General features: G+C 39.2%; 3 protein-coding genes across 3 annotated transcripts in view; 1 reads left to right on the plus strand and 2 right to left on the minus strand.

Annotated features, from left to right (window-relative positions):
- ppm1j (protein phosphatase, Mg2+/Mn2+ dependent, 1J) overlaps positions 1–22,622 on the minus strand; it is a 223,099-nt gene that overhangs the window by 95,732 nt on the left and 104,745 nt on the right. The gene's annotated exons all lie outside the window — the stretch shown is intronic.
- Positions 2,629–12,857, plus strand: wnt2ba (wingless-type MMTV integration site family, member 2Ba). Its single transcript, XM_056270620.1, has 5 exons — positions 2,629–2,954; positions 7,131–7,351; positions 9,140–9,417; positions 9,617–9,881; positions 12,056–12,857. Exons 1-5 carry the CDS (start codon positions 2,785–2,787, stop codon positions 12,283–12,285), a joined length of 1,164 nt encoding a protein of 387 aa, XP_056126595.1. The 5' UTR covers positions 2,629–2,784; the 3' UTR covers positions 12,286–12,857.
- st7l (suppression of tumorigenicity 7 like) overlaps positions 20,520–22,622 on the minus strand; it is a 29,077-nt gene continuing 26,974 nt past the window's right edge. The window contains exon 15 of the mRNA XM_056270616.1: positions 20,520–20,718. Within this exon, the coding sequence (XP_056126591.1) occupies positions 20,623–20,718 (96 nt within the window). The 3' untranslated portion in view covers positions 20,520–20,622. The remainder of the gene's footprint in view (positions 20,719–22,622) is intronic.

The raw sequence follows: 22,622 nt of genomic DNA on the forward strand, positions 1-22,622 counted from the left end.
ATGTAGAAAGCCAAGTTTTTTTTGGTCTGATTTTTACCAATCAGAATCAAGTCTTCCAGAGAGTTATCTAATAATGAATGTTATTATAAAGTGTTACCTCTTAATGAGCTGATCATATAAGTCAGCATGAAACAGTCTTTTCTTCCCTATTTTGATGTATATCCAAGTGAAACTGTAGGGCAGGGACTTGATTTTGTCCATGAGGAATTGATTGGATGGTTGTGGTTTGCTATTGGTCGATCTCGTGCGAATGACAGGTTGTCCGGCCCTCGCGTCGGTAAACACGTCATCAGAGAAGAGAAGAGATGACACTGTAAGAGAGTTATTGCGATTAAATATTGCAAGGGCACATGAATTTAAACAAATAAATAATGATGTGCACAGATTAATCATAATAAATATTCCATACAAAATAAGTGTTAACAATTTTGCTTTTATTAGTGACTTTAAACACTTACTACAAGCTCAGTCCCACAGAAATGAGTCAATGTCAATGTATGATTCTCATTTTGACGTTATAATGAAAGCACAACTGACCCTTAGATCTCCCAGCATCTGCTGTCTTAAACTCGGGACAAAGCGTGTGAAAAATGTGTATGCATCACAAGCATCCATGTGAGACTAACAGGAGCAGGGATCACAGTTTAACCAGCCAGGAGCCTCTCCCTAAATCCCCTCTTTATGTGTGTGTATATGTGTGCGAGTGTGTGTGGCCCGGGAAACAGCGAAGCAAACACGCATGAAGTATGTGCCATTCTGCCCCCCTGGTCACAATGGTCTTACCAGGTTCCAGTCAAGCGCAAATTCACTGCTTATTCAGTTTAGAACAAGACTCAACAACTTGAAAAATATCATTTAAATCTATTTTTAAAAATTCAATCTAACATAATATAAATGAAATCTACTATAAAAAATCGAATTAGAATTTGTCATTCTTCACATTATGTAATATAATAAAAGTGTGAATAAATAATGAAGTATTTAAATTTTGACTAGTCCTTTAATGCTCCTTAAAATATCAGTGCTGCTATTTCTGCTGACTACATTGGTTTATCTGTAGACGTCCTCTGTGTCAGGGGATGGTCACCCCCTCTGGTGGATGCTGCTAATTAACATTCCTGTTTGGGACAGTAGGTCGAGGTTGCGAGGCCGACAGGGACGCATGCCTGGCCTGGTGAAATCTGTCTCCCACACACTGCTATAATCACCAGCTCCTCTAGATCAGGGGAGGGGAGGGCACTGACCTCTCAGTACAGAAAGGACATGTCACTAATTATTGGTGCACATCCTGGGTCCCAAAGGGTTAAGTATTCTGGTCATACTCTGTTTAGAGACAACAAAATGATACAAGTGATGCTCTGCACTGTGTGAGCTCCAATAGTAGCTACCTTTGGAACTAGATTTGGTATTTAATCAGTTAGTGGTGGTTCTGCAGGCAAGTATCACTAGCTAACACTTAATGTTTTATTTTTAATTAATTTGCACAGGCCTTATATACTGTAATCTAGTATATACTAGATAGGCTATATATATGAATGTCTGTTTCCAAGTATTTTCAAAATTCCCAAACTTCTAATACAACATATTTATATTCTTTTAATATAAGTAAATAAGTGGCATTCAAACAAAATGGATACTATAAAATGTATCACCTAATGTGCATATGTCATCCATTAATGATCTTGGCAGGAAGCTAAAGGACAGTGCATTCTTTCTAGAGCTCTTTGTTGTTTACTGTGTGTAAAACAGTCCCCCCTCCATTTAATAGCAGTGGTGTATTTTATGAGCAAGTTGGGGTTATTATATACAGTACATTTACAATGTCATGTCCCATATGAGCACTGACTATCTTTGCTGAGAAGAAATTCATTGTGTTAAATATAGACTTGCAGGCCAGTATGGCATGTTGATACCAAAACAAACACTGGACGTCTGGCCTGATATTACATTATACAGTATACTGAAGCATGTTATATAGATAGATAGATATTCAGTTTAATTTAAACTAACTTCTTTTTGAGATTTGTTTTGCTTGAAATATTGATCTTGTGCTATCTGCCTTTAAAATAAGGGGAACTTGGTTTATTTGTTATAATTGCGAAGCCATTCGTACATTTTTAAGTGTAGCCTAAGTTTCCAAACACTTTCGAACAATTAAGTCACGGCAAGGTACAACAATATTAGGCTACATTACGAAGACATACGATAATATTATGTTAATCCAAGGTACTACAAAAATGTCATGGTTTTACCATCATTGTAGTGTCCAAAAACGATAGTTTACTTCTTTGTAAGTTGTGAGAGTAACGCCTCAGCGTCTGACAGTGTGTTGAAAAGCGCGGCTGTTATCTGTGACAGCATCAGGAAATGTGTGTTGACGCGCGCTCATTCATCTCGTCTCCTCGTGCTGATTCCAGCCAATGAGCGCCAGCCAATGACACCCCCACCAACCAGAGATATTCCTCTGAATCTGATTCTGCGGGACAGATAGCCTACTGTACCTCACCCAATGGACCGGTCCGGACGCAATTAGGAACCGTAATAACAATTTTAACATAGACATTTTCAAATTCCTCCTGCTGCTCGAGTGAAAGGAACTCACTTGGATACTAATGAATATTTTATGGTCGGATATTTCTTTTTTCATTCACAGTACCTTTATCGATATTAACTACATTATTTTGAATTATGAGGAATACAGTATCTCAAGAGCCGTAATGAACCTGTGACATTTCGTTTTCTTTTTGGATTATTTATTTCCCTTACAAACTGCCCGTGTACAACATGCGAGAGTTTGATGGACTTGGATGCGCGTCGGCGGCGCGCAGGGACAGAAAGTGCGCGCGTCAAGAATTTCTGTCACGCCGTGAACCGAGCGGCAGCGCTCACCGGATTTACCGGGTCTTTATCCTAATGCTGCTCATGTTTACTCCCACTGTGGACTCGTCTTGGTGGTAGGTGTTTCTAATTGTTTAGGCTATTTAAAGTGGTACAAGAGCCTGCTGGTTAATTTTCTTTTCGAAATCGAACATTTTAAAGACCTAAAAAATAAAACTAATAGAACTGTTGCTGTCAGTTAAGTAGGTAGTTCACAGTAGGCCTAATTTACTACACAGATAAACCAATCCCATCCAATCAAATCCTACGCTCACTGAATTTGTATTACAATTTGGGAACAATCATAACAAGAATCGTAAATTAAAACACTAAAAATTGAAATTTCAGTTTATCCGGTATATGATCTCGTTTGATCATATCCGGAATGTCTCCAAATTATGATGGAAATTCCTAGATTAGTATAAGGAAGTAAAAGTAAAATTTAAATGAAGTGAAATGCATAGACTGTAATTTTTAACTAGAAAAGCAAAGTTTATCGAGATAAAAGCATTGTAAAAAAAACCGTGTATTTAGCCTAATAAATTCACTTTTGTATATCAGGGTGGAAGAACAAGTCATTTCCCAGAATGCATTAACTGGGTTACATTTCTTTGCATTACAGTTCAGTAAATTCCTCTTCCTGCCATTCTAATTCAAATTCCAACTCGAGTTCTTTTAATAGATATGAATCACGTCCCCTTTCAATGATCCACAATGATGTTTTATGATCCACCCAGCAGAAAGTCACAAGTTTCATCACAGAAGTACAAGAAATACAGTAGAATTTCTTTAGGATTTTGAGATTAAAACTTATTTATAGTTCCAAAAATGTAAACCATGTCAAAATAATGATAATAATAATAAATACATTTTTTACTAATAAAACCTGTTTTTCAGGGAACATAAATATACATGTATATTCAGTCTGAATTAATTAAGTTAATTACAGTCTAAATTGATTAAAATATAATGTAAAAGCATAAACATAAAAGCATTCATATATGTGAGAGTGTGTGTGTGTTTCTATTCCGGTGGGGACTTCAACCTGAATGCACACAGACTCATGGGGACTCGTGTCACCGTGGGGACCTAAATTGAGATGCCCATGAGGAAACAAGCTTATAAATCTGAGTTTTTTTGAAAATGTAAAAATGCAGAAAGTTTTGTGTGATGGGTAGGTTTAAGGGTAGAGTTTGTGTAAGGGGATAGAATATACAGTTTGTACAGTATAACAACCATTATGTCTATGGAGAGTCCCCACAAAGATGGCCTAACCAAACATATTTTGTGTGTGTGTGTGTGTGTTTTAAATTGTTTACATTTTTCAGTCTAGACCAATTCCATTCATAGTTCAGAGCTTAACAAGGAAGGGTGATGTACAGTTAGTGATATTTGAATGACAAATGAAAAGTACTAAAAAAAAAAAAAAAAAAAAAATGAGACAACAAGAAGTCAAGTCAAGTCATCTTCATTTATTTAGCGCTTTTAACAAAGGATTGTTCCAAAGCGGCTTCACAGTGATAATAGGAAATTAAGGTAACAGATTGTTTTGGTTTTATAGCAGCTCTAGAATAAAGTTATTTTCCAGCTAAAGTCAGTTTTGATTGATTCACTTCCGTTGCGACGATCATTAGTTATTAACTTACTAACACGTCACCGGTTTAACGGAAAACTCTTAAGTTCTCTCTACGCAAACTACAAAAACGCGAAACCGTGAGAACGCTGATGGCGCGCACACGCGTATTAAGAGCCTACTCCACAGGTATGCGCGTTTGAATATATGTGCGCAGGGATGTAGTCCTTCCCTAAAAAACCAACCCTCAATAAACTACTTGTCTGGCCTTAAAATGTATAATACAGAATTTGTATCACTTCGTCATAGCCACGCGAACCGGAACTATCCCGACAACGCTTTATCTGTAGAGAGGTTAGGGATGGGAGGGAGGGACTAGTTGACACTTCAGGACTGCGTTGTCGTCGCGTCCAGAAGCAGCACAAGAAGAAGAGAGAAAATTAGCTCTCGATGCCTGGCAGAAATGCACACATAGTACTGTGTTTAATCATTTTTCAGAGCAATTGTTATTAAAGACAGAGAAGTCTGATGTCATTGATCAAGATATTACAGACTGTTCTATAACAGGTCTTGGCTGGATCAGCAGACCTACTTGTGTGCCGCTAACACACCATATAAACACACTTGCTAGGGGTGATATAGATCTGAAGTGACTTGGTTCAGAAGTTATTGCTTTTCATCTCCATTTCTTCATTGTATAACAGCAGACATGATGACACAATGGCAGACTTCGCCTTTAAAAACGTCTAATTGCAGCATTCAAAAGTTCCCCATCATGTCTCTGAGGTAGCAATATCAACATAGTCAGCACACTGCCTAGTGCCCCACAGCTGAGTAAACAACATAATCTCAGTCCACGCTATTTTTTGATACTTTCAATTAAAATGAATGCTTGGTTTCTCTCAAACGCACACGATAAGACAATAATACAGTATTTCATGAATGGGAAAATGAGGGTTATCATTTGTATAATCTCTGTTGAAATAACTATACGTATGGCCCCTTTTGCCCTCAATAAGGCAGCGGGGATTCGACGGCATGAGTCCGCAAGACAGCCATGGCGGCATGCCCAAATCCATGTGAGCCAGTGGTGATAAATATCTCTCAGTTCCTATGGTAATTTATACAGTTATGGGGATTGTTGTCATCGTTGCAATCAATTCACGCGTAGCGTTTTTCTGGCTCACGTGTAGCAGCCTTTCCCAATCCCAGCCGCATGCAGCTGATAAGTGTTCTGGAACAGAGAGGCAGAGCGAGATTGTGTTTCTGTGTGTCAAGGATCAACAGGGCAACCGTGCAAAGCCGGCAACACCAGGCCCTCCCATGGATGCTATAGCGAGAGGAATAAGTCTTTCATTGGGTCTTATGTTTGCACTAGTATGTCAGTATGAGAGAGAGAGAGCGCGCGAGAGAGAGCGATAGGGACAGGGACAGCCATAAGAGGAGTGGAAATTGTTCAGTAGGTTTGTACTGTGCTGTCACACAAACCCAGACACGACTGACTGAAGAACGAGATCCGGGAAGGAGACAAGGGCGCGTGAGCACAGCGTAAACTTCGCTGAAGGTGTCCGTCTGGTGCGCTTCAACCGAAAGTGTAGAATAGGAAAATGCTACACCTGCAACACAAATATCAATACCAGAATGTCAAATGTTTTGCATTTTTTTCAACACAGAACAATAGGAAATAGGACATGCTGGAATGCCCTAAATCATGGAGTAAGAAATAGTCCTTTAAGGGATAGTTTATCCAAAAAATGATTTACTCACCTTCATGTTGTTCCAAACCTGTATGACTTCTTTCTTCTGAGGCAAAAACATTGGACCCCATTGACTTTCTTTGCCTGGGATTTTTTTTTTTAAACATCTTTTGTGTTTCACAGCAGAAAGAAAGTCATACAGGTTTGGAACGACATGAGGGTTGAGTATGTGATGATAGAATTTTAGCATGGCAAATCGTGACTATTTTACATTTTGGTGAATTGGTAGCTAATTCATATGAATTCATACAATCTCATGTTGTCCGATTTCGCCCCATTGACGGTTTAGATTAGAATCTTACACTCCCGTACTAACTAATCACTTTGTAAAAATTCATTAAATAATTCCCACCTTGTAATATTTACGTTTTATCATGAGATTGGCCTGGAAGTGTATTTTAGGTGAACTATCTCTTTAAGTCTCCTTGAGGAAAACATTTTTGCAGACAGTAAAATATCATAGGGGTATCATTATCACAAAATATCTTAAATAAATTGGCATAAAATATTGATTTAAGTTGAAATTATTATATTATGTGAGAAGAAACAGACATGAAACTCGTACAGCAGGAAATTGTTGCCTGGGAAAACAGACATTATTCAATTTAGTGGTCTTTACGCAAAAATGTTTGACTGCTGAATGATTGACAAGTGAGAATCAAGCATTCCAAAGAACCATGTATTAATGTGTGGCTAACATAAAAACAAATTAAAAAAGTGTGGCTAACTAGTGGCTAACATGAACTTTGAAGGTTTGGTTTCAAATAAAGATGACCCAGAAGTGTTTTTCTGATGTTCAAGTGGGATGGATTAAATTATTATGCATTACAAGATTATTTCTTATCACAAGACTGCCAACTACAGCAATGGAAAACTACAATTATTCATTTGTCAGATGCTTAGTCAACAATGTATTTCTGCAGGTACATTGGCGCATTAGGTGCACGGGTCATATGTGACAACATTCCAGGGCTGGTGAACAAGCAGAGGCAACTCTGCCAAAGACACCCCGACCTCATGCAATCCATCGGAGAGGGAGCCAAAGAGTGGATCCGAGAATGCCAGCACCAGTTCCGACACCATCGCTGGAACTGCAGCACGCTGGAGCGAGACCACACTGTGTTCGGCCGTGTCATGTTGCGCAGTCAGTATTTATGCTACACTTCATCATCATCATACAGTAATAAGACATGAACTATGCAACCCTGTATCATGTTTAAAAACCCATATTTCATAAAGTATCAAACTGTTAGTTCAAATAAAGCTGTGTGCAGAGGTGAATCTCACCAGACCTGTCATGAACATGTCAGAGCCGCACCAAAATCAAAAGAAAGATATAAGAAAGCATATTTTACATAAAGAACTAGCTGGTATACCTCCCAGCACTATTACAGCTTTACATGCTGGTAAGGACAAAAAGGTCTCCACTTCCCAAGAATAGGCGAAAGTCTGAGAGAGAGTGGATGTTCTCCAAATACAAGTGGCTAGTCGGAGGGGGTTCTCTACAGGCTGATGTATAAACAGTAATAGGAGATGTAAATATTTGTGCAGATGACTCTGGCAGACAGACAAAGCTGCACTTTTTGACATATCACCCTCTGTTCTGGCTCAGTGCATGAGCTGGAGGAGGAAAATGAGCAAAATAAGGGTCATTTTGCGCTACTTTGGCAAAAAAACACACCTCAAGGCTATGAGTGCAATCGACCAAAGAAACTAAAGGTGAAGGAGTGTCAGCTCGAATCAGTCGAATGTTAGAAAGCTGCAGGGTGGCCTCCCGCACTTAGTTCAGCCAAGGGGCTTAAATCTAGAGATGATGTTAGAGAGTTGATATAACAAAAGCACAGTGGATTTAACATCATATTAAGAGCATTACACCTCATCAGCTTGCTTGGCTCTTTTAAAACTACTGAAAAGTTACTTTTTTAATGTTAAATCACTTTCTGACAACTGTAAGTAAGCCATTCGTAGGTTGGCACAAAGGGGTCTTTCACATTGGGCACGTTTGCTTTGGTCTGAGTGCGATTGTCTGGTTTCACACTCACTTGATTCTATTGAACCCTGGTGCATTTGCATTCATCTTGCATCATCAAAAACATGCACAGCGCATGGTGGAAAGCAGGATGCGGGTCAATATATCGTGTTTTCGTATTAGTTTGGTGCTATTATGCGCAGCAGAGTGAATGATTTTTGGGTTTACTGTATGTGCATCACATGAAGGTGGCTTTCCGCTGCTTGCAAACTGACTCTTTTGAGGAGACAGCGGATTGAAAGCCATTCATTTGCTGCTCTGATTGCACTCGCTCTACATAATGACACTGCATGTGTAACACACGTAGGCCAGTAAGAGCTGTGCATGTAAACCTCACTCCCCTGATCTCAAGAGGCGCAGTAGTGGCTGTGGTCTTTAGCGTCCTTGTTAGCGCTCCCGCCTCCCATGCCAGAGACGCTGGTTCGAGTCCCGCTTGGAGCAGGTGGAGTAGGACTGGTTACACATGCTCACGCGTCTCCAAGGTAAATCATCACCACCGTCATCCCCTACATGTGTTTTGTTGAATTAATGATGTCATTCTCGACTAAAACACATGCACAGGTTGCTTTACTTCCTGAACAAGTGCGCACCCAAGTGCGAGTTGCTTTCACATTCATGCAAACACGCCACAGTTCCAGTGCAAACCAACTCAGATCACCTCTTACGTTCATTACCCGGTGCGCTCATGTGTCCACATGACAGCTTTCACATTAACAGTTTTTCATGCGAACCGTGACCCGTTTCAAACTAAACTGCCAGTGTGAGAGCACCCTGAAGTCAACATGAGACAGTGTGCATAACCCATTTGGCACTGGAATTATACACTAAACATGAAATTCTTTTTGAAGCACAGAACTATACCACATTTTTAACATGCTAATATGAAAAATTCTCCTCCATCAGGTAGCCGTGAAGCTGCATTCGTTTATGCAATTTCCTCTGCGGGCGTAGTTTATGCCATCACCAGAGCATGCAGTCAAGGAGAGCTGAAGATCTGCGGCTGCGACACACACAGGAGAGGCCGAGCCAGCGATGAAGAAGGGGACTTTGACTGGGGCGGCTGTAGCGACAACATTAACTACGGTATCAAGTTTGCCAAAGCTTTTGTGGATGCCAGAGAGAGGATGGTCAAAGATGCCAGAGCACTGACGAATCTGCACAACAACCGCTGTGGGAGAATGGTAAGTGTCAAGATTCTCAAATGTAATTGATTATCATTACAAAATAAACTCCAATTGGTAATCAGGTTATGACCCTGAAGAGTTTTTTTGTGTGAAACATTGGGGGAGGAAATCAGCAAGCTAATTATAAAAACTTGAACTTTTTAATCTGGGTTATGGAGTGGTTCATAGGTGATGGGCTGAGTTTTGTTTTCTTTAGGCAGTCAAGCGTTTTATGAAGACTGAATGCAAGTGTCATGGAGTCAGCGGGTCATGTGCTCTCAGGACATGCTGGTTGGCTATGACTGATTTCCGGCGAACAGGGGACTACTTGAGAAAGAAGTACAACACTGCTGTGGAGGTCATGATGAACCAGGATGGTACAGGCTTCAAGGTTGCAGACCGAGAATACAAGAGAACAACCAAAAATGATCTAGTGTACGTTGAGAACTCTCCAGACTATTGCCTAATGGACCGATCGGCGGGTAAGCAACAAAGAGCTGAGTGTTGAGTGTTTTTGTTTGTAAAGGTCCTTGCACACTGAGTCCAAAATTCTTGTCCGAAATTTTCGCACATTAAAAATAGATATAACTTCACATTTGTGTCAATCACATTTACACACTGCCTCAGAAACTTTAGTCCGTCATAAAAAAATGTTTCTGTAATTTCTGTAATACAGTAATAATATAAATTTATCAAAAATGATTATAGTAATGACAATCTAATGAGAACTACAAGAATAAAGACAATTATAAAAATCCAAAAAGTCCAATATTTTAAATGACGATAAAGCACATTATTCAGTTCCAACGTAAAGTCATAATTAGGGATGCACCGAATCCAGATTTGTGGGGTTCGGCCGAATACCGAATCCACTGGTTAAGATTCTGCCGAATCCGAAACCGAATACCGAATCCTACTCTCATCCTTAGTCCATTAACAAAGTAAACACATTAATGAAGTAAACAACGTGGATTTTTCATTTTATTTTATTTTAACTGTAAAAAAAAAGAAAGAAAAAGAATAAGCAACATTATGCATTTTAACAGCGGCGATGATGTGTATTGTTTAGAGTCCTTGCCACCATAAGACAAATTGGTATTGCAAATTGAACATGTAGCTCGACTTGTCTTGAATTGCCTTCTTTTGACTGAAAGTACCGCCAAACAACACTCTTTCTGCTCAAGTTCCATTTTCACTTTCTCACAGCCTACTGCATTCGAACGGTCCACCTACTGTAACGAGTGGAAATAAGATGTGTCAAGAGCTGCGCGCTCCCTATTGAACTGTCTGCAGTCTGTATTGTATGTGCCGTGCGCCTCGAACACCCCAAGTATGCGAGTTATTTCTGTTTGATGCTCATTTTTTATCTTATTTTGTTAAGTAACGCTGTGGACGGTAGAACGTGTGACAGACAGTTACACGAGTTCAATTGGGGAATAAAGTGCGAGTTGTGAGATGCCAGTCGCCTCCGTGGGTCCTCTTGACACAACGCGTAACACTACAGGCTTGTTTGACTTGAACTGGCGCTGTACAGACCGATCGGTTTATGACATCAAAGTACCGCGAGAGCATTTCAAAAGCATAAGGAGCCGTCTGCTCTCTATTCGCTCTGATGTCATACTGATGATATACTCTGATGTCATTCACCAATCGGTCTGTGCAGCGCCGGTTCAAGTTGAACATGCCTAAGGTAAACACCTTCCCGTAATCAACGGCAGCGTGACGTGACATCGACGTAGAGCGCGTAGTGCAAGCCTAGGGTTCGGTGGAAAAAAATTCTAAGGTTCGGCAGAAACCGAACCCTGTTAAAAAGCCCAATATTCGGCCGAATCCGAAACCGAATCCTGGATTCGGTGCATCCCTAGTCATAATGCAAAATAAGTCTTAAAATAGGTCCTAAAATATGCTTGATTTTGCATGCTTTTATTAAAGGGGCTATGTGTAGGTTTTTACTTAAAAAAATCTTTAAGATAGAGTCTTCATTTGTACATTTATGAGCCAACCATAATGTAATAGAAAGAATGACACCTTGACTGTCCACCACGGTTGCCTCTATCAGCCTGTAGGCTCAATTGTGTTTGGAGGAGTCGGATCCGAATTGGCATGAAAATTCACAAAATGTGACGTCATGCGCGTTCTCGTCTCCTTGGGTTTACATCCGTACGGCAGCCATTAGTAAGCAGTGGCAATCGCTAGCAGTAGTGTTTCAGATGGACTCTGCGGACGGAAAGAAGCGACCAGCCTCCAGCACAATCCAGATACCCTGGGAAACTCCTCGTAAGTAAAAAAGAAAAGAAAAAAAAAGCCTTGTCTAGTGCGGCCAACGAGCGTGTGCACCGAGAACGAGCATGAGACTGGCTGCAGTTTCTCTAACGGCCACTGGTGTCAGTAACGGTAAGAAATTTCAGCACTTCCGCAATGCTCCTTTAAATATAAATAACGTTTAGATTTTTGGTTCGATTATAATTTGTTTCTTTTTTTGGTTTTGGGGAGGAATGTGACCTAGACGTGAAAATAGCGCAGTTGTCCCATGGCCAAAAAAAAAAACATGGTACATTTCTGTAAAGGTCCTGATCTCAGAAAACACGTTTGGCCTATTGACTCACAATGGATCATTTTACTACTGTAACTGAAAAAACCTGCATTTATATTTCAGGTTCTCTGGGCACAGCAGGACGGGTGTGCAACAAGTCTTCCAGAGGCATGGACGGCTGCGAGGTCATGTGCTGCGGCCGCGGGTACGACACCACCCGTGTAAAACGTGTGACCAAATGCGAGTGCAAGTTCAAATGGTGCTGCGCTGTCGAGTGCAGGGACTGCGAGGAAACTGTGGATGTCCACACCTGTAAACCACATAAGAAACCCGACTGGCTCGATTTGACTTGACTGCCGTGATCATAACCAATCAGCAGCTACTGGTGCTTTTCTGTTCTCAGGTTTTTAAAGTGGGCCAATGCATTGCAGGATGTGTAGTTTATGACTATAACGCTCTGATCTCCACTTGCAGAACCCTGAACTTTATTCGCCTTCAATGATGCAAGCGTAGAGATCACAGGCCAGTCTGGAGCACTGGTAGACGGTGGGTGTCATGGGAAATTATACAATGGGCATTGTCTGGTGTTTTATTGAACGAACTGTGATCAGGACACAATTCTTTCACTATTTTCAAACTGTAAAACACCTTTAACTGATAATATGTGTGCCTATATACATCGAATTATGTTTTTGGACAGCTGTGATAAATGCAACAATGCAGTTTTAGGGAAAGAACAATGTACACAGCATCAAGCTTCCTAAAGAACATAGCAATAAATCGCATTTCACGCCAAGAATAATTCCATTTAATTGTCCAAAATGATACTTTGAAGGGGCGATGTAAAAAATATTGTTAAACAGTGATAACTGAGTAACCCTTCATTTACTTCATGGACAATGATATTAATACTCAACTTGTGCACGAAAGATCAATGTATCATGACACATATACCATTGTCATTGTATATCAGAGAAATATATTTCATCTCTAGTTATCTTTTTTAATACCCAAGCACTTAAACATCCCTTCAAATATGAGCATTGTTGTTTGGTTTGGTTCCGATAAACCTTGGTTCATGACCTTTTTGAAATAAAAAGTCCAAACCATCTGACTATAAACTGTTCATGATGCACACAACATATGAAATTGTACGCTCAAATCTGATGGCTAGATTAGTATCTGAGAATAAAAGTGCACACAATGAGCACTTCAGGTTGCTGGATTAACCAGAGTTTGCAATGCTTCAAGCATCAAGTCTTTGAAAATACTTTTAGTTTAGGTTGAGGCAGTCAGTAGCAACTAAACAAGATACCTTCAAGGTGTTATGTGCATGAAATAAAAGCTACTTTGAAAAATGACTGAAGCCAAATGGCCACTCTGAATGTATTACTGCTTGCTTCATTCATATGTCCTCATGTAAAACCCACACTAAATGCCAAATCATTGCTAAAATAAGACGGCAGCTTACTGAGATTGAGCAGTAAAAATAGTCAGGTTAGCATGACTCGCATTCTTCGCCATTTATTTTGTTGGTCTGAATGAATCACCTTGGTTTGACAACACGGTTGTTTCTAAATTTGCTGTTAAGATGGATGAGTGAATGAAGCGCCTGGGTTGTCATGCTGGTCGGTAATGCGTGTCCAAAATGATGGCCCCATTAATCTAAAGCAACCTGAAACTTTGTCAGGTAAAGGCCATGCAAGCTTATTTGTCATTGTACAAAATGTCATTGGCGAAAGAGACCAAAAAGGGAAGCCGTTGCTATACAAACAGTGTTCTTTTTTGTGGCCACTATATATAAAATTGCCACAAAATTCTTTAAAAATAATTGTAAAAAAATTTTGCATATATTTTTAAACAAATATTTAATTATTTAATTCACCTAAATGATGAATAATGAAATTAACTTTACCTTCACAATACAATTATTTTAACTTTCCAACATTAGTAGACAGATTGATATGTCATTGATTATAATTCCAAACGTCACTTATATAATAAAAATTCAGATGATCATTCTCACTGCTTGAATTAAACCATGTATAATGTTGCAGTTCCTAAAAAAAACTAACTTTTTTTTAGCTTTATTAACTAGCCAAAGCCATTGTTTACTGATTTTTGGCACTCAGCGAGTGTTAATTTTGGATCCTGCACAGAAGTGATTCTGATCTCAAGCCATTCTAATTGGTGTCATGTTGTAAGACAGAGCTGCTCAGATTTGTTTTTGGCTCTGTAATTCTTAGATCAAGATTGAAGTATCAAAGTGAGCCAATAGCTCTCTATTGTTACTTCATTTTCAGCATTGCATCCAAAGATACATTTTTCCAATTGTGGAATGTCAGAAATTTCCCACAGCTAGTCTGATTATGTTTTCCGTTGTTCAACAGTTCCACCTCACACCTTGTCTTTGCCAGAAAAACTTCTGTGTTGAGAAAGACTTGTGGAAAACATGTCAGAGTATGTTTACTTTTGAACATTGTAAAATTACCCCCTTGGCAGTGTGTAACCACTATGTGGTTAGTGTTGAAATTTATGCATGTTCCTAAACAGAATCGGCTAACGTTTTAATTAGCGCACTAATCCGTACAAGGACATATCGATAGACGCTGAAAGCTAAAATAGTATTCACAACTTTTTGTTCTTTGGAGAGGACTTTGTGTATATTCATCGAGTCACATGATGACCATGTCCTCAGAGCCCAATATGTGTGTGGTCCTTACAACTACATTCATTTTCAGTCATTTGTTCAAGATAACAATCTTGTTATGCTGAAACCAAACCAGCTGTTTCAAAGTTGAAAAAACTTGACCAATTATATCCTTTAAAACTTTCATATTAGGGTACAGGGTAAGGTTCAAATGACATTTAAAAAATCAATGAAGTGATATAGGCAAAGGCATGCAATTATATTAAGAATGAGTTTTTCAAACTCCATGACCCTAAATGTTACATTTCAGCGCATTACCTTTTGTGCTACGGACCTGAATGTTGCATTAAATCATGAAAATGTGTTGAGGAGAGGTGTGCTATTACTTTTGTAAGCTATTTTTATAACAATTTTCACATGACATGGCAAGCAATACTGAATGTGGCATTCAGTGGATTCTTTTGATGACAGCAACCACATAGCAACACACAGTGAAAACCCTTCAGAACACCTTGGGAACTCCATAGAAATGCCCTGGCAACCACCCAAAACACCCTAGAAACTTTATACTGTAGATGTAGAAACCTAGCAACACACTGAAAATGACTTGGAACGTCTTAGCAAATATATAGCAACGCCCTGGCTACCATCCACAAGCTCTTAGCTTAAAAGTGATGGGTTTCTTACAAGCACAATATATAAATATTAGAAAATATATAAAATATACATAAAATACTGAAATTGGACTTTAAACCACGACTTAAAAGCATCCCTACAAATACCCTTGCTCATACAGGAATGCTGCATTGGGAACTGTGAACTTCCCACTGTAGGCTTTAGTCCACAGATCCAGAGCAAGTGTTTGGTCTTGAGGGCAGATTTATAGGGGAGATAAGCGTTATATATACGTGACCTTTGGGGACGACTGTGGCTTGGCTCCCAGAAGCGAGTGGGTGTGAGCGTTAGCACGCTTGCTGTCAGACGGAGCTTACCAGGCCGCCGGTGTGGGATTAACACATAAAAACTCTTATCTTGTGAGTCAGCTGGCAAGAATGTAGCTCTTCTAAAACTTTCAATGCAAAACAGAGGCACAGCAGCACTCCTGTGAGGAGCACCAAAGGCTTTCAATTTTGTTTAAAGATGTAAGGGGGAGTGCGATCCATATATATACATAGATTCCTCTTAGCGGTTGTTTCTATGGGCCGCTATACGTTAGTCCTCCGCCATATTGGAATGGTCTTAACCCGGTCTGTGAAAATTCGAGAGCAAATTGACTGTGCGTCTGCAACCATAGTTAGGCGCATGTATGAATATCTATATCTGCAATAGACTTCAGCAGATGATTTTGCTAAACTAACACATAACAACATGACGAAGGCATCTGTTATTGTAGGGACATCAACATTATATTGGCACGCCCCTAACATGACGTGGAATAAAACAAACTGTGATTGGTTGCGTTACATGTCAGTCAAACGTCCTCTTGGGCGGTCCTTGGCCAAGAAAAGCTGCGATAGAGTCCGGACCTTCTGCCATCAGTCTGAAGGTCTGGCTAGGCGAGACTACCATAGTTTAAAACCCTGAAATATTGAGTTAATACATAACACGCTGACAGTTCCAAGATGGCTGGCTCGTATGTGGCATCTACGTATACATATCTATGGTGAGATCCATGAAGAGATGTGGGAGCAACACCTTAGCAACAACCAAGAAAATCCTAGCAACCAAATAGCAATACTAGCAACCACCCAGAACACCTTAGCAACAGTATTCACCCAGAACATCATAGTAATGTTCTAGCATCCAGCCAGAACACCCTATCAGAATCTCTGTGTGTGTGTGTATAGGTTGATACGTTGCTATGCAATTGCAGGAACCAAATAGCAGTACTCTAGCAACCACCTAGAGCACTTTAACAACGAGATAGCAACGGTCTAGCAACTATCCAAAACACCTTAGCAACCACATTACAACGGTCTATCACCCATCCTTACCACACCTACGCCCACATAGCAACAAGAACACCTTGTGCATATACTAGGTTGATGTGGGTGGTTGTCAGGGTGTTGCTATGCAGTTGCTAGGTGATTGCTTACTGGCCCACCCATATAATATTCTAGTCCATAGATAAGGCTAACCTGATCTCATGAGAACATTTTACTAGGTATTTAACACTTTGGTGAAATGGTAGCGAATTTGTACAGTTGTACAGAATTTGTACAGAATCATACAAAAAAAAACTGTAGCAAGGTTTGTGTTCAGGGAAGGAAGAGGCAGGGACCGGCAAAAACATTAAAAATAAATTTGGATACAAAAATAAACAAACTAAAGTAAAGCGGCAGCCCCTGCATAAACGGACTGCTGCATTTAAACATAATAAAACACAACATAAGCGTTTCCTCTCTCGTCCTTCACTGTCTTCACTCCTTTTATCCTCCCGGAGCTCCTCCGTGGGACTCGAGACCGGCACTGACCCCACCCCTGAACCTTACCACCAATGGGGCGTGAGCAGATCATATGAAAATGTACGAATGAGATCATACAAATTCATACGAATTTGCCATCAATTCAACATACCACATAATTTGAGGTATCAGTCAAGTCCATCACCCAATTAGTGTGGGGTGAGTTACATGGTTAAGTTTACTACTCAGTGCTTTATAAGGCATTAATCAAACCCTTAACCCTAAGGTAATATCCATATCTAAGAAAAGCATGATACGTTGTAATACACACAGCTTTAATTTAACAATGCAAATGTGTATAGGATCTCATGGGACAGTATTTGGTGTAAACATTATTTGCTTGGTTGTCACTAGGTTTTGTCACACTCTGTGGCTTAAGCCTGCAGTAAACTGCCAACCTGAACAAATCCAGACCCCTGGAGAGCGCCAGTTAAGACGCCCCCAAATGTACTTAATCCAGCTGTAGGACACCAGCTCTGTCAGCACACAATAAACGTGCCTGTGATGGTAATGGTATCAAGCGAAACATATTCTCATCCTTCACAGGCATTCGCCAGGATGTTTTCTGAGATATTACCTTCTTTAAGCAGCATTTGTTTGCAAATATATGACTGAATAAGCATTCCCCTGTGTGGGATGAGATCTACAGTAGCCGTGCGTCACACCGCCAGTCTTTGTGGTTCTTTTCTATTCTACATTCAGTACCTTATGAAGCTTTATTCTGACCCTGCACAACCCCGTCCGTTGTATGGGCGACTGCCAAAGAAAACAGGTGGTAGCGGGACGTTTGATGATCAGACACCATGCTTTCATCTCATATGTAGCTGTGAACATCCATGTCCATGCCAAATATGTTGAGAGGCATAGCTGTGCTTTAAAGACACTGGAGCGAAACCTGGGAAAGAATTTTGAACAATGCTTTGTAACTTTAGCAGCCATCTTAGGTATAATACTATACATAGGCTATGACTTTAAGAAACTTTGTAAATGACAAAGAAAATTATGAAAAAGTATATCACAACGGAAATGTATAACTGCATTATAATTATTGTTTCATATGTTCATGTCATTAAGTCAGTGTATACGGTCATTCAAAATTGAAAAAAATATTAATTACGAAAACTATGAATCCCAGTTTAGAAGACTCCGTCCCCACATCACACGAGGTGGAAGCGCTCAGAGCGGGACAGGAATAGATGAAGAAGCGTGTTTATTTACAGGTTGATAAAAAACCCACTTAGTGATGTTGACTATTTACAGCAGCTACATATACAGAAGGGGAAAAAACAATCTGAAAAGACACTATTTACAAAACTCAAAGTGGCATATGGAAACATGGAAATAACAGTTAGTCAAGCACCCATAAATAATCCTCGCACATGAGAGGAACTTCTTGCCCTTCAATCTATGGAGATTAAGGCTCAAATATAACATGGCAAAACTGTTAGTTGCTACTTCAGCAGAGGTCTGGATCATTTACACCTGAATAATGACACTGAGAAACTGTAACAGTCAAACAATAAAGAGTTCACTATTTGCACCTGACCAAATAGAGACAAAATCCAGACCCACTTACATGACTCTATTTGCTGCCATTTAAGCCACCCATTCTATTTTCTCTTCTTGTTTTTCGTAAATTTTGCATATTTAAAATTGTTCAATCTTTTATCACCTACCACTAGCCTATTTAACTTACAGAAATACCATGAACATTTATGTTCACCTAATTCTTTAATGCGCAAGTAAACTATTTCCTGTAAATGTGCTAGTGCTAAGTAACTAGCTAGAATAACAGAAGAATTTAAAGGTGCAATAAAAGATCAAACTATTTTATCTACAAACCAATGTGTTTATGAATAAGGATAATTAAAATAATATTATAATAACAGGTGCCAGTTTGCAATATCAGCAGCACAACGAACTGTTTTTGTAGTGACAGCTAAAATAACTGGACTCGGCTCAAACCGGAAGTATTGCACATTCAAGTTTGTTCAAGTTAAAAACGCCCGCGCCTGCTCTTACGTTAAAAATAAGTTGTATGTGAGACAAATTTAGCACCTTGCGTGTACAAATTAGATAAGGGAATTTATTTCATCGGGATGTTTTACTGACCTGCCTCCCGCGTGCGCCATACATTAGCCTCTGACTCTGCTTAATGAAACATCATTTCTAAAGCCCGCCAATAAATATATCTTTATTAAAGGGATAGTTCACCCAAAAATGAAAATTCTATCATAATTTACCCACCCTCAAGCTGTTTCAAACCTGTATGAATTTCTTTCTTCTGCTGAACACAAAATAAGATATTTTGAAGAATATAGGTAGCCATATTATAAAATTATTTGAAAAAAAATCATTTTTGGATGAACCACAACAGAAAGTAAAAACAGTATTTTGGAATGCATATTATTATTTTTGCATAAAATATTGTTACATTTAAATATGATTTTGCATATCTCTGCAAAGCCCTCTTGAATGTTAGAAAAGTTAAATAAAAACAGAATTTCTTATGTTTTTTGTACAATGTTAATAATGTTATACTTGTCTTTTGAAATCTGCCTCCCATGTTTATAAAACATTTAATATTTTGTTGGTACATCTTAATAAGTCTTTTCTACCTGACATTTATTTAAAGATGTGTAACCATATTTTTTCAGACAGATTCATCAACCATTACCCAGATCTGCCTCATTTGTAGAACAGCACATCATCACAAACTGAGTGACATTTATGACCATAACCGCAATGCCTGACAGTCTTTTCTAATGTCTTAATTACAATCTCAAGCCTTCATTCTAATCTATAAGAAAGACTATTATAGTATTTTGTGTGAACATACCGTTTCAAATGTGTAACCAACTCATGCTGTGGATGTGAACTTTGTGTTCCGAGATCTTCTAAAAACAGACACATGATTTACTGCCAAATCTTCAGGGTATAGACCTTATTCAGAGCAGCGTCATGACAGGAATGAAAGCGAGGCTGTGAGGGATAGACTTAACATGTTTTCAACGGCATTCGCTGTAAAATGCTCCTAGATCACTTATATTTTTACACAACTCATGTTGTCTGGAGTTTTTGGTCTACTGACATTTATATTTTTATAGATATTTTTGCAGTGGTTCGTCAGCAGAACCTTACAAAAACAGATTAAATAATAGTACAACCCATTGAAGAGATGTACGGTATGTCTGTCCCTTACAACCTCGCTTTCCTTCCTTAAAAATCAAAGATGGCGCTGCTGTGAATAAGATTTATTCAAGGCCAGTCTCTTTCCTCAGTGATTGCATCAGCACTATATAACTGTGGCAACCTGCCCTGTGGCCATAGCAGGCATATTTAACCGGGATTAGAGGCAGTCACGGCATAGAGGTTGAGAGACGGGCGTTTAGTCAACATGTTTATGTAGACTTCTGCAGTTATACACAATAATGTCAGATGACAACAAATACTGTAGCAAAAGAGAAGTGTGTCAAAGAGCCAAAACATTTTTATTGTCAGTACAGGTGGGGACCTTACACATATTACATGTACAGTAGTGTTTTTGAGTGCAAGTATGTATGAATTGGTGTACGTCAGACATTTGCAAGTTGATGCCACAGGCAGGAGGGCATAAAACTCTCCATCTTGTCTGCAAAAAAGCCCAGTGGTGCAAAGAGGGTGCTGAAGAACTGCAGAGAGAGAGAGAGCGAGAGGAGAGAAAACAGTCAAGACGTGTGACGTGGCATTTACAAAGAACTTACTAATAACCACGCACATCTTAAAGATTTCGTGCAAGATATTTAAGTTTTTTTTTTTTTTACATTTCTAAAGCAAATGGATGTAATGAATGTCAATAAAGTGCCAAATATTTGGGTGGAAAGTGTAAATACATTCATATACATTCATTATATGTATTCTTTTTCTACATTTACATATTCATTATTTAAATGTATATATTTAGATTTGTATCTATCTTTTCAGACCTATAACTATATTCTTATTTACATTTATATATATTCAGACCTATATCTGTCTGTATATATTCAGATTTACATTTATATATTCAGACCTATAACTGTATATGTTCAGATTTACTTTTATTTGTTATTAGCGACACTGGTGGCCATTAAGTGATCTGCAGCCAGCAACTTATTGCTCGTGCTCCTGTACACGTAACGCACAGGAGACTGAACATGATTCAAGGCCCCGAGATAAACTCACTGTGAAGTTGTTTTTCATTCTTTGCTTAGAAGTAAAAAGAGGTTGGAAATACCTTTGCAGCGATATACTATTAATGAACATACTGACGCTGTCCATGCTGCTGAGAGCGACTTTTTTAATATGTAAATGTGCTGCACGGTTTCCTCTTAAAGGGATAGTTCACTCTGAAATTAATTTTTGGTATGTTTTAGCTTACCTCAAGGGCATCCAAGATGTAGGTGTCTTTGTTTCCGCAGTAGTTTCAATTTTGATATTTTTAGGTCAAACCGTTCTTGTCTGTCAGTCATATAATGCAGGTCTATGGTCACCACCTCAAAGAGCATGCAGAGAAGTCCAAATTAAACATGATTTAATGACTCATAAATGTAAGTACACATTGATGGCCTAAGACACGAAACGAGCGGTTTGTGTGAGAAAATGAACAGTATTTATATCGTTTTTACCTCTTGTAACCACAGCCACGTCCAAGTGATCTAAGGGCGCGGGCGCTTCGGTCTGCGCAAGCGCCGGAAAGCGCCGGAAGTGATCTCTCGCGCGTGTACGTTACTCATTGTTTACACAGAGATTTCGGAAGTGTTACCTTTCACTGTGAAGATCTAAACATATTTAGACATACAGGAAATCGCAATGGAAGACGATTTCGATATATCAACAGACCACGTTGAATTTTTTTTCACAACCATATTTAGATCACTTCCGGCGCTTTCCGGCGCTTGCGCAGACCGAAGCGCCCGCGCCCTCAGATCACTTGGACGTGGCTGTGGTTACAAGAGGTAAAAACGATATAAATACTGTTCGTTTTCTCACACAAACCGCTCGTTTCGTGTCTTAGGCCATCAATGTGTACTTACATTTACGAGTCATTAAATCATGTTTAATTTGGACTTCTCTGTGCATGCTCTTTGAGGAAGTGACCACAGACCTGCATTATATGACTGACAGACAAGAACGGTTTGACCTAAAAATATCAAAATTGAAACTACTGCGGAAACAAAGACACCTACATCTTGGATGCCCTTGAGGTAAGCCAAAACATACCAAAAATTTATTTCAAAGTGAACTATCCCTTTAATAACAGAATAAACACAACAAAAATGACAGCGGTCAACTATGAATTTTAGCTAAACTGAAATGTGATCATGGCCGACGTGAAATGATGTTGACATGATGAGACAAGAGGTCCATGAGAAACACCTGTACAACCTGAAACTAAAAAAGAAGTAGTGCTTTTGCACACGTTTCTTGTGTTGTCGGCCTCGTTCACGGACTATCTGAGTGTCTGAGCCACAAGCTGTCAGAAAGTTGCCTTTAAAGTGCCTGAAGTGCGAGATGTAAGTATGATAGAGTTTATCCCTCTGGGATACTACATGGA

This window comes from Rhinichthys klamathensis, unplaced genomic scaffold (assembly GCF_029890125.1).
Source record: "Rhinichthys klamathensis goyatoka isolate OS25496 unplaced genomic scaffold, OSU_Roscu_1.1 h1tg000303l_1, whole genome shotgun sequence".
Classification (NCBI taxonomy): Eukaryota; Metazoa; Chordata; class Actinopteri; order Cypriniformes; family Leuciscidae; genus Rhinichthys; species Rhinichthys klamathensis.

What these genes read in the sequence shown, in the direction of transcription:
- wnt2ba (XM_056270620.1), top strand. Translation starts at nt 2,785, where the DNA reads ATGCGAGAGTTTGATGGACTTGGATGCGCGTCGGCGGCGCGCAGGGAC. An exon ending in ACTGTGGACTCGTCTTGGTG is followed by an intron (nt 2,955 to 7,130) that starts GTAGGTGTTTCT and finishes GTATTTCTGCAG; the next exon opens with GTACATTGGCGCATTAGGTG. An exon ending in CGGCCGTGTCATGTTGCGCA is followed by an intron (nt 7,352 to 9,139) that starts GTCAGTATTTAT and finishes CTCCTCCATCAG; the next exon opens with GTAGCCGTGAAGCTGCATTC.